At 46.2% G+C, this 12,870-nt stretch overlaps 2 protein-coding genes across 2 annotated transcripts in view; both read left to right on the forward strand.

Moving 5' to 3' along the window:
- LOC123978277 (NACHT, LRR and PYD domains-containing protein 12-like) overlaps nt 1-12,870 on the forward strand; it is a 165,678-nt gene that overhangs the window by 103,632 nt on the left and 49,176 nt on the right. The window lies entirely within an intron of this gene.
- sox11b (SRY-box transcription factor 11b) lies at nt 7,074-9,065 on the forward strand. The gene has a single exon (XM_046059955.1). It carries the CDS (start codon nt 7,196-7,198, stop codon nt 8,348-8,350), a length of 1,155 nt encoding a protein of 384 aa, XP_045915911.1. The 5' UTR covers nt 7,074-7,195; the 3' UTR covers nt 8,351-9,065.

Below are 12,870 nucleotides of genomic sequence, written 5' to 3' on the forward strand. Positions count from 1 at the left end.
GGAGCACTTTTACTGGGGATTACTATTACTAAGGAGTACTTTTACTGAGGAGTACTTTTACTGAGGAATACTTTTACTGGGGAATACTTTTACTGAGGAGTACTTTTACTGAGGAGTACTTTTACTGAGGAGTACTTTTACTGGGGAGTACTTTTATTGGGGAGTACTTTTACTGAGGAGTACTTTTACTGAGGAGTACTTTTACTGGGGAGTACTTTTATTGGGGAGTACTTTTACTGAGGAGTACTTTTATTGGGGAGTACTTTTACTGGGGAGTACTTTTACTGAGGAGTACTTTTACTCAGGAGTACTTTTACTGGGGAGTACTTTTATTGGGGAGTACTTTTACTGAGGAGTACTTTTATTGGGGAGTACTTTTACTGGGGAGTACTTTTACTGAGGAGTACTTTTACTGAGGAGCACTTTTACTGGGGATTACTATTACTAAGGAGTACTTTTACTGAGGAGTACTTTTACTGAGGAGTACTTTTACTGGGGAATACTATTACTAAGGAGTACTTTTACTGAGGAGTACTTTTACTAAGGAGTACTTTTACTGAGGAGTACTTTTACTGAGGAGTACTTTTACTGGGGAATACTTTTACTGGGGAATACTTTTACTGAGGAGTACTTTTACTGGGGAATACTTTTACTGAGGAGTACTTTTACTGGGGAATACTTTTACTGGGGAATACTTTTATTGGGGAGTACTTTTACTGAGGAGTACTTTTATTGGGGAGTACTTTTACTGGGGAGTACTTTTATTGGGGAGTACTTTTACTGGGGAATACTTTTACTGAGGAGTACTTTTACTCAGGAGTACTTTTACTGGGGAATACTTTTACTGAGGAGTTCTATTACTGAGGAGCACTTTTACTGGGGATTACTATTACTGAGGAGTACTTTTACTGAGGAGTACTTTTACTAGGGAGTACTTTTATTGGGGAATACTTTTACTGAGGAGCCCTTTTACTGGGGAATACTTTTACTGAGGAATACTTTTACTGAGGAGTACTTTTACTGGGGAGTACTTGTACTGAGGAGCACTTTTACTGAGGAGTACTTTTAGTGAGGAGTACTTTTACTGGGGAGTACTTTTACTGGGGAGTACTTGTACTGAGGAGTACTTTTACTGGGGAATACTTTTACTGAGGAGTACTTTTACTGGGGAGTACTTTTACTGAGGAGTACTTTTAGTGAGGAGTACTTTTACTGGGAAATACTTTTACTGAGGAGTACTTTTACTGAGGAGTACTTGTACTGACGAGTACTTTTACTGGGGAATACTTTTACTGAGGAGTACTTTTACTGAGGGGTACTTTTACTGAGGAGCCCTTTTACTGGGAAGTACTTTTACTGAGGAATACTTTTACTGGGGAGTACATTTACTGAGGAGTACTTTTACTGGGGAGTACTTTTACTGGGGAATACTTTTACTGAGGAGCCCTTTTAGTGGGGAGTACTTTTACTGGGGAGTACTTTTACTGGGGAATACTTTTACTGGGGAGTACTTGTACTGAGGAGTACTTTTACTGGGGAATACTTTTACTGAGGAGTACTTTTACTGGGGAGTACTTTTACTGAGGAGTACTTTTAGTGAGGAGTACTTTTACTGGGAAATACTTTTACTGAGGAGTACTTTTACTGAGGAGTACTTGTACTGACGAGTACTTTTACTGGGGAATACTTTTACTGAGGAGTACTTTTACTGAGGGGTACTTTTACTGAGGAGCCCTTTTACTGGGAAGTACTTTTACTGAGGAATACTTTTACTGGGGAGTACATTTACTGAGGAGTACTTTTACTGGGGAGTACTTTTACTGGGGAATACTTTTACTGAGGAGCCCTTTTAGTGGGGAGTACTTTTACTGGGGAGTACTTTTACTGGGGAATACTTTTACTGGGGAGTACTTGTACTGAGGAGTACTTTTACTGGGGAATACTTTTACTGAGGAGTACTTTTACTGGGGAGTACTTTTACTGAGCAGTACTTTTAGTGAGGAGTACTTTTACTGGGAAATACTTTTACTGAGGAGTACTTTTACTGGGGAGTACTTGTACTGAGGAGTACTTTTACTGGGGAATACTTTTACTGAGGAGTACTTTTACTGAGGAGTACTTTTACTGAGGAGCCCTTTTACTGGGGAGTACTTTTACTGGGGAGTACTTTTACTGAGGAATACTTTTACTGAGGAATACTTTTACTGAGGAGTACTTTTACTGAGGAGTAGCCCTTTTACTGGGGAGTACTTTTACTGAGGAATACTTTTACTGAGGAGTACTTTTACTGAGGAGTACTTTTACTGAGGAGCCCTTTTACTGGGGAGTACTTTTACTGAGGAATACTTTTACTGAGGAATACTTTTACTGAGGAGTACTTTTACTGAGGAGTAGCCCTTTTACTGGGGAGTACTTTTACTGAGGAATACTTTTACTGGGGAGTACTTTTACTGGGGAATACTTTTACTGGGGAGTACTTTTACTGAGGAGTACTTTTACTGGGGAATACTTTTACTGAGGAGTACTTTTACTGAGGAGTACTTTTACTGGGGAATACTTTTACTGAGGAGTACTTTTACTGAGGAGTACTTTTACTGGGGATTACTATTACTGAGGAGTACTTTTACTGAGGAGTACTTTTACTGGGGAGTACTTTTACTGGGGAATACTTTTACTGAGGAGTACTTTTACTGAGGAGCACTTTTACTGGGGAGTACTTTTACTGAGGAGTAGTTTTACTGGGAGTACTTTTACTGGGGAATACTTTTACTGAGGAGTACTTTTACTGAGGAGTACTTTTACTGGGGAGTACTTTTACTGAGGAATACTTTTACTGGGGAGTACTTTTACTGAGGAGTACTTTTACTGAGGAGCCCTTTTACTGGGGAGTACTTTTACTGAGGAATACTTTTACTGAGGGGTACTTTTACTGAGGAGTACTTTTACTGAGGAGCCCTTTTACTGGGGAGTACTTTTACTGAGGAGTACTTTTACTGAGGAGTACTTTTACTGGGGAATACTTTTACTGGGGAGTACTTTTACTGAGGAGTACTTTTACTGGGGAATACTTTTACTGAGGAGTACTTTTACTGGGGATTACTATTACTGAGGAGTACTTTTACTGAGGAGTACTTTTACTGGGGAGTACTTTTACTGGGGAATACTTTTACTGAGGAGTACTTTTACTGAGGAGTACTTTTACTGAGGAGTACTTTTACTGAGGAGTACTTTTACTGAGGGGTACTTTTACTGAGGAGCACTTTTACTGAGGAATACTTTTACTGAGGGGTACTTTTACTGAGGGGTACTTTTACTGAGGAGCACTTTTACTGAGGAGTACTTTTACTGAGGAGTACTTTTACTGAGGAGTACTTTTACTGAGGAATACTTTTACTGAGGAGTACTTTTACTGAGGAGTACTTTTACTGAGGATACTTTTACTGAGGAGTACTTTTACTGAGGAGTACTTTTACTGAGGAGTACTTTTACTGAGGAGTACTTTTACTGAGGAGCACTTTTACTGAGGAGTACTTTTACTGAGGGGTACTTTTACTGAGGAGTACTTTTACTGAGGAGTACTTTTACTGAGGAGCACTTTTACTGAGGAATACTTTTACTGAGGGGTACTTTTACTGAGGAGTACTTTTACTGAGGAGTACTTTTACTGAGGAATACTTTTACTGAGGAGTACTTTTACTGAGGGGTACTTTTACTGAGGAGCACTTTTACTGAGGAGCACTTTTACTGAGGAGTACTTTTACTGGGGAATACTTTTACTGAGGAGTACTTTTACTGGGGAATACTTTTACTGAGGAGTACTTTTACTGAGGAGTACTTTTACTGGGGAGTACTTTTACTGGGGAATACTTTTACTGAGGAGTACTTTTACTGAGGGGTACTTTTACTGAGGAGCACTTTTACTGAGGAGCACTTTTACTGAGGAGTACTTTTACTGAGGAATACTTTTACTGAGGGGTACTTTTACTGAGGAGCACTTTTACTGAGGGGTACTTTTACTGAGGAGCACTTTTACTGAGGAGTACTTTTACTGAGGGGTACTTTTACTGAGGAGTACTTTTACTGAGGGGTACTTTTACTGAGGAGCACTTTTACTGAGGGGTACTTTTACTGAGGAGTACTTTTACTGAGGAGTACTTTTACTGAGGAATACTTTTACTGAGGGGTACTTTTACTGAGGAGTACTTTTACTGAGGAGTACTTTTACTGAGGAGTACTTTTACTGCAGGTTCAGATCCTGCTCATGTTAAACTTTGTCCCTCTGGGTAAAAAAACCTCTGTGATCTTCTAAGACAGTAATTTCAGAACAGACACACGGGGACTGCTGCAGCTGAGTACTTGTAGTACTTGTAGCAGTACTTGTAGTGGTAGTGGTAGTACTTGTAGTAGTAGTAGTAGCAGTACTTGTAGTAGTAGTGGTAGTAAAGCTCATTGAAATGCGGCCCTGTGTTTGCAGAGGCTTTAGGTGACAAGAAGCTCTTCGCAGATGCAAATTCCCCCCCAGCCTCCATACACATGTTAAGTGAGGGCGGGGGTGCACCTCAGACACAAAGACCTGAACCAGAGGACCCCACCCCCCCCCTCAAAGTCACAAGCAGAATAATAACGTACATGTGCTGACGAGAGAGGACAGGAAGAAGAACATGTTCTGAGCACACGAGACACAAACCCACCAGAAACAGACCCTGATCCAGACCCTGAAACAGACCCTGATCCAGACCCTGAACCAGACCCTGATCCAGGCCCTGAACCAGACCCTGATCCAGACCCTGAAACAGACCCTGATCCAGACCCTGATCCAGGCCCTGAACCAGACCCTGATCCAGGCCCTGATCCAGGCCTTGATCCAGGCCCTGAACCAGACCCTGATCCAGACCCTGAAACAGACCCTGATCCAGACCCTGATCCAGGCCCTGAACCAGACCCTGATCCAGGCCCTGATCCAGGCCCTGAACCAGACCCTGATCCAGACCCTGAAACAGGCCCTGATCCAGACCCTGAACCAGACCCTGATCCAGACCCTGAAACAGGCCCTGAACCAGGCCCTGATCCAGGCCCTGATCCAGGCCCTGATCCAGACCCTGATCCAGGCCCTGAACCAGGCCCTGATCCAGGCCCTGGTTTATTCTAATATCGCATCTTTTAATAGCTCGATGTTGGGCTTCCTGCAGCCAATCAGAACGCAGTACTCTCAGCTGTCTTGGTATAATTGTGAAGTCATTTCCTTCTGCCGCCTCTGCAGCTCGACCTTTGACCTCCGACGTTGTTTAATTTGAACAGCAGAAAGTACTACAGTTAAGTACAGTTTGGTGGTACTTGTACTGCACATCTCAGAGGGAAACGTTGTACTTTTACTGCGTTTGTCTGAGCTACTTTACAAACTCAGAATATAATCAGCTAATTGTTATTATTATTATTATTATTATTATTATTATTATTATTATTGTTATTATTATTGTTGTTGTTGTTGTTGTTGTTGTTACTGATGAAAGTTTAGAGTCTTCACAGCTGCAACTTACAGACATGAACGCATCACAACCTATAATACATTTAATGAGTACTTTTACTGCTGGGAAAGTATATTTTATACTTCTCTAAATGCTTAAATGCGGTATTGGTAGTTTTACTGAAGTATAAACCGCCTGAGTACTTCTTGTTGTGTATCCGTCCGATCGTCGTCTCACACAAATACTTTCTGAATCATTTACAAGCAGTTGTGGATGAAGTACTCAGATCCTGTACTGAAGTAAAAGTCCTGCAGTGTTAATGTTACTACAGTGAAAGTATGTGAGTGTAATTGGAAAATGTACTTAAAGAGTTCAAAGTAAAAGTACTCGCTGTCCTGTTGTACTTTCAGAGTATCGGTGCGCTCATGTTTGTTCAGACTGCAGCTTCACGTGTTGAACGATTCAGACACAAATCTTCACGTCAGATGTTTGAAGTGAAAAAGTACTTCAAAGATCATTAAAAGAGTTTTTTAGCTGAACTTTATAAAGTGCTGGAGTTTCATTCAGAACCATCAGATTTATAAAAATCAATGCAGAGCAGTAAAAATATCTCCCTCTGAGACGGAGCAGGTAAAGTACAAGTACCTCTGACTTGTACTTAAGTACAGCACTCGAGTAAATGTACACCATGTTTACAAGATAGATTTTATGTTGGCATATCAAAGTTTGGAGACTGAAATAGCAGGTCCAGGACTGTGCAGGTCCAGGACTCTGCAGGCCCAGGACTCTGCAGGACTCTGCAGGACTCTGCAGGTCCAGGACTCTGCAGGCCCAGGACTGTGCAGGTCCAGGACTCTGCAGGACTCTGCAGGTCCAGGACTCTGCAGGCCCAGGACTCTGCAGGACTCTGCAGGTCCAGGACTCTGCAGGACTCTGCAGGTCCATGTGACACTGAAACGTTTCTAAAGCTGCTCCTTCACATGACAAAGGAGGCGCAGAAGACAAAAGCAGCCTCCTCATTCATTTGAATGGGACCAGGACTCGGGGGGGGGGGGGGCGTTCTCACTCTGCGGTGGCCAATCAGGTGCAGGCGTGGGAGCGGGGGTCAGGGCTCAGGCTGGAGGTGAGAGTGTTCAGAATAAGGATGAAAAGCTGAGAGACATTTAATGTGCAGGTTTCGCTGCCGACTAACTTTAAGCTGAGAGCAGTTTTTATTTCACATCCTGGTTCAGTTGAGGATCATTATCTGCTTGCACCTCCCTCTCTGTTGGCCGCTCAAGGACTTTCACAGCTATTCCAAGGGTCTTTCAAGGACCTAAAGAGCCTCAGACATCCTGGAGGATTCCTTGAATCCTTGAGGAAGCTCCTGGAAGCCGCTCACAGATCCTGACGTGAAGATTTTTAAGTTGAATTGAACCTTAAATCTCTTTATTTCACTGTCGCTGAGGTGACGGCTGTGGGCGGCACGCGGGGAGGGTGGGAGACATCTGATTGGCTGAGGGCGCGGCGGAGGCGGGAAGACTTTGGAGAAGAAGGGCTGTGATTGGTCGAGGGCGGTAACGTCTCGCGCATGATCAGCCGGTTAATAAGACGCCGGTTTGGAAGTCGGGGCAGAGTGAGAGATGCGGCCGGACCGAGCGGGACCGGAACGAGCAGAGATAAAGTACTGAGCGAGCCTGCGGTGCGGAGTTCGAGTCCGTTGCGGTCAGTTTGAGACTTAGATCCGGACCATGGTGCAGCAGACGGAACATGGCGGAGCGGGGACGAACGGCGGGTCCCGCGAGGCGAGCGACCCGGAGGAGAGGGCGCTGCTGGCGGCCTCGGCGCGCAGCCCCGTGCCGCTGAAGGCGGACTGGTGCAAAACGGCGTCCGGGCACATCAAGCGGCCCATGAACGCCTTCATGGTCTGGTCCAAGATCGAGCGCAGGAAGATCATGGAGCAGTCCCCGGACATGCACAACGCCGAGATCTCCAAGCGGCTCGGGAAGCGCTGGAAGATGTTGAAAGACACCGAGAAGATCCCGTTCATCCGGGAGGCGGAGCGGCTCCGGCTCCAGCACATGGCCGACTACCCGGACTACAAGTACCGGCCCAAGAAGAAGCCCAAGACCGAGGGCTGTGCGTTTCCTGCGGGCAAGCCGGCGGCTCAGACCCCGGAGAAGACGGTCCGACCGGCTGCCAAGAACCACGCAGCCGCGCGGAAGCTGGCCAAGTTGAAACCCAGCAAGCCGGCTGTCGGTCCGGGCCGAGCCAGCAGCCACCTCCCGCAGCACCAGGACCCCCGGTACCGGTACGTGCTGACCACCAGCTTTAAACCCGGCAAGCTCATTAAACGGGAGTTTACGGACTCGGAGGAGGAGGAGGACGACGATGATGAAGAGGAGGACTCCGAGGAGGAGCGGGAGTTCAAAGTGGAGCAGGAGGACGAGCCGGACCAGTACTACCTCTCCAAGCTGCCGGCCGCCGAACCGGAGGGGACCGGCAGGTCCGACCGGTGCTTCTACAGCTTCAAGAACATCACCCGGCAGGGCACCGGGCCCTCCTCCTACCCGGCCTCACTGTCCCCCGCGTCCTCGTCCCGGTCCGGCTCCACCTCCTCCTCCTGCTGCGGGGAGGACCTGGACGACCTCCCGGCGGAGGGGGCCGACTTCACCCTGAGCCTCCTGGCCGGCTTCCACGCCTCCTCCTCGGAGCCGTGGAGCTCCGCGGCGTCCAGCTCGGCCCCGGGGAACCTGAGCCTGTCCCTGGTGGATAAAGACCTGGACTGCGAGGGCAGCCTCGGGTCCCACTTCGACTTCCCGGACTATTGCACCCCGGAGCTCAGCGAGATGATCGCGGGGAACTGGCTGGAGGCCAACTTCTCGGACCTGGTCTTCACTTACTGATCAGAGCCACACCCGGACAGGGAACCGGATTATTATTTTTTCCATGCGCCTCATCTCCCCGGAGCCGGTTCTGGCGCTCCAGAGCCAGTCAGGGACCGGGCTGACGGGGCCGCTGGGGGGAGGGGACGCCGGCCTGGACCCGGACCGGACGGTACTAAATGACCTCAACAGGGTTTTATGGATTTAGTTTCTGTTGCTCGGGTCTGAAACAGGACCCGGACTATGCATTCCCGTCCAGACTCTTACAATAACACTAAAATCAGGATGTTTTATGGGACTTGTAGTTTTAGCTGCCTCCTCCAGGTGTGTGTGTTGGGGGGGGGGGGGGAGGCCATGAAATGTAAAGACCCGGACCCAGAGCAGGTATGACACCTTTTCTACAGAACCGAACAAACCTCATCTTTTTTTATCCAGAAGTAAAAATATTTTCAGGCCTATTTTTGTACAGTCCAGGCACTTCTTCTTCTTCTTCTACCGCTTTCTGACCCGACCGGGGGTTCGGACCGGAAGTCGCAGCTGTGGCCGGAAGTCGGGATAAGTTGTACATGTTGTGTAAGATAGTTAAAGTTTAGGAGTTTATGTAAATCTGAGCGAGAGAAACTGGATTCTTTCTGTTTTTTATATCCTCGTCGGCACATGTTTGTTTCTCCTTATTATTATTTTGTGCAATATAAAAACAGTTTTCTGTGTCCTCTCAATAAACAGCTGGAGCTGCTGCAGTCGCCCTTTATTCCTCCCAGAGCTTTCAGGCACACGCACGGTCCTCCTCAGCTCGGGTCGCCTTAAAAGATTCCAGGTACTGCCAAGGGTTTTCAAGGTTCTTAAGGTGGCCTTTAAAGAACTGATGCTTGTGCTGAACTCCCTGAAACAGGCGCCAGGTTTTATTCAGAGATTCTGTGATCATGTCAAAAGTTTGGATTCATAGTTCAAGGGGGGTTTTCAAGGAGTCCTGGAAAAAACTAATTTAGTACTTGTACTGTGGGGAAAACAAAAGAAACTTTAAAAAAAAACTTCCATCCAAAATAAAGTGACGCATCCTAAATTTACCCCAGAGTAGTTTTTGTGTTAATGTTGAGATTCATAGTTCCAGGTCTCTGTCAAGGGTTTTCAAGGTGGTCTTTAAGTTCTCCAAGAATCCTGGAAATAACTGGTAACTTGACAGTACTTCTCCTGTGGTAAACATACTCTGAAACAAGCTTTTATTTGCAGTCATTAGGTTACTCTGAGGGTCCTTGAAAGTCATTGAAATGTCCTGAACATGAGAAGCATCCAGTGCAGTAAAAGTACAACATTTAAATCCAAACTGCAGTACATGGTTTTCAAAATAAAGTGACAGAACCGCAAATTACCTCAAAGTAGGTTTTTGTTTGCTTAAAAGTCGAGATTCAAAGTTCCAGGTGTTTTCAAAGATTTTCAAGGTTCTTAAGGTGGTCTTTAAGTCTCCTGGAAATTAACTGTAACATGTTAAAATATGTCCTGTGGTTTAAAAAAACAAACTGGGGCTTCAGACTCTGAAACAAGCCCTTTTTGCATTCCTTGAAAGTCCTTGAAACGTACTGAACATGAGAAGCATCCAGTGCAGTAAAAGTACAACATTTAAATCCAAACTGCAGTACATGGTTTTCAAAATAAAGTGACAGAACCGCCAAATTACTTCCTCAGGTTTTTATTTTTAATGTTCCAGGTATTGTCAAGGGTTTTCAAGGTTCTTAATGTGGTCTAGGTTAAATAACTGCTGCTTTTTGAGCTCTTCAGAGACCCATGTTGGCTCAGAAGTTTAGATTCAAAGTTCCAGGTCTTGTCAAGGGCATTCAAGGTTCTTAAGGTGGTCTTGAAGTGTCCTTGAAATTAACTGATAACATTGAACATGTCATTGAAAAGTCTCTGTCTCTCAGAGTTAACAACAAGTTAACCTGAAGGACAAAGATTCAACAAAAACGTTCGCTTTCAAATTTAGAGTCAAAGTTCCAGGTGTTGTCAAGGGTTTTCAAGGTTCTTAAGGTGGTCTAGAAGTTCTCAAAGTTTCCTTTAAATAACTGATAACGTGTTAGTACTTGTACTGTGGTAAACATACTCTCTTTTTGCAGTCACTACGTTTCTCTGGTGGGCCTTGAAAGTTATTGAAACGTCCTGGACATGAGAAGCATCCAGTGCAGTAAAAGTACAACATTTAAATCCAAACTGAAGTAAAAGTACAATATAAATATTTCAAAATAAAGTGGCAGAACCAAATTTCTTTAAAGACTTCTTCAAGGTATTTCCAAGGGTTTCAGATTATTCCCAGGAGGCCTCAGAGTACTGTGAAGTACTCCCAGCAGTATAAAGTACACTGTATGAAGTACTACCAGAGTACTGTGAAGTAGCCTGAACTCCCAGCAGTACAAAGTACACTGTATGAAGTACTACCAGAGTACTGTGAAGTAGCCTGAACTCCCAGCAGTATAAAGTACACTGTATGAAGTACTACCAAAGTACTGTGAAGTAGCCTGAACTCCCAGCAGTATAAAGTACACGGTATGAAGTACTACCAAAGTACTGTGAAGTAGCCTGAACTCCCAGCAGTATAAAGTACACTGTATGAAGTACTACCAAAGTACTGTGAAGTAGCCTGAACTCCCAGCAGTATAAAGTACACGGTATGAAGTACTACCAAAGTACTGTGAAGTAGCCTGAACTCCCAGCAGTATAAAGTACACGGTATGAAGTACTACCAAAGTACTGTGAAGTAGCCTGAACTCCCAGCAGTATAAAGTACACGGTATGAAGTACTAAAAGAGACGAGTCGCCCAGATGCCTGATGGGAAATGAGACCAGGGGGCGTTTGCAGGCGGCAGCACCAGAGGCAGCGGTCTGAGCGCGGCGTTTAATCAGCCCCCTTTGAAACGCCGGGCAGAAGAAACCGGAGACGTGGAGACAGCAGAGACTCGGGGACACGGCGAGGTTCAACCCCGGAGGCGGCGGCGAGGTTCAACCCCGGAGGCGGCGGCGAGGTTCAACCCCGGAGGCGGCGGCGAGGTTTGGCTGCTGCTCATCAGGGAGCAGATCTGAACCATGTGACACGAACACCTGAGCCCACATTCTGATCCACTTCTTAAGATCCGCGATAAAAATAAAATCAGTTTATCAGATTATCAAACGCAACAAATCGACGTGAAGTCGTCAGTAAACCGTGTTTGTCCTCGCGGCCATAAGGCTAAACGCTAACGTGAATTCAGAACATGAAACTATAACAGAATATAACGCAGGAACATCAGCAGCCTGCTTTTTCAGCTTCATTTACTTTGATTTCTTCGATATTTAAATTGGATTTCAGAACATTTTAAACAGATTAGTCCTGGAGGTTAATAAGATGTAGGAGGAGCTTTGGAAAAGTGGCTTCAGCAAAAACTCTGTAAGAATTCTGTCTTCCAGCTTCTCTGTGTGACGAGTTGCTGCTTCTCTGTTTGGATCTCAGTAACGTGAATAAAGAGGAGCTCTTTATAGCACCAGCTACAGTCTGGTGGTTTAGACGCCGTCAGGTCATGTGACGGCGTCTAAAGCCCTCGGTGCAGCAGCTGCTTCCTGTGTTTCCTCCACCAACAGAGATAATGAATGACCATCCGGCTCGTTAGAGAAGCTGAACGGGTTCAGAGTTCAGACCAACGTAGAAGAAACTCTGAGAGCTCTGCAGGGCCTGGACTCTGCAGGACCCGGAGTCTGCAGGACCCGGACTCTGCAGGACCCGGAGTCTGCAGGACCCGGACTCTGCAGGGCCTGGACTCTGCAGGACCCGGAGTCTGCAGGACCCGGACTCTGCAGGGCCTGGACTCTGCAGGACCCGGAGTCTGCAGCTGGTCATCGCTCTGTCTGCCTTCTCCCTTCGTTTGTTTTCGTTACCCAGAATGCAAAGCTGGGGCGTGATTTCAAGTCTCTGCTCCATCAGAGTCTCCCAGGGGGTCAGGAGGTAAGAGGGGTCACTGGGTCGGCCAATGAGAGCGCAGTCTGAGAGCTCAATCTGTTTTCCCAACTGCTGCTGCTTAAGAGGAGTCTCAGAGGAGGAGAGACCAGGAACTAGACTACAGGAAGAGAAGGAGACACCAGGAGCCAGACTACAGGAGGAGGAGACACCAGGAACCAGACTACAGGAGGAGGAGGAGACACCAGGAACTAGACTACAGGAGGAGGAGGAGAGACCAGGAACTAGACTACAGGAGGAGGAGGAGAGACCAGGAACTAGACTACAGGAGGAGAAGGAGACACCAGGAACCAGACTACAGGAGGAGGAGGAGAGACCAGGAGCCAGACTACAGGAGGAGGAGACACCAGGAACCAGACTACAGGAGGAGGAGGAGACACCAGGAACCAGACTACAGGAAGAGAAGGAGACACCAGGAGCCAGACTACAGGAGGAGGAGACACCAGGAACCAGACTACAGGAGGAGGAGGAGAGACCAGGAACTAGACTACAGGAGGAGGAGGAGAGACCAGGAACTAGACTACAGGAGGAGGAGAGACCAGGAACTAGACTACAGGAGGAGGAG

The sequence above is a fragment of the Micropterus dolomieu genome, linkage group LG10 (genome assembly GCF_021292245.1).
Source record: "Micropterus dolomieu isolate WLL.071019.BEF.003 ecotype Adirondacks linkage group LG10, ASM2129224v1, whole genome shotgun sequence".
In the NCBI taxonomy this organism is placed as follows: domain Eukaryota; kingdom Metazoa; phylum Chordata; class Actinopteri; order Centrarchiformes; family Centrarchidae; genus Micropterus; species Micropterus dolomieu.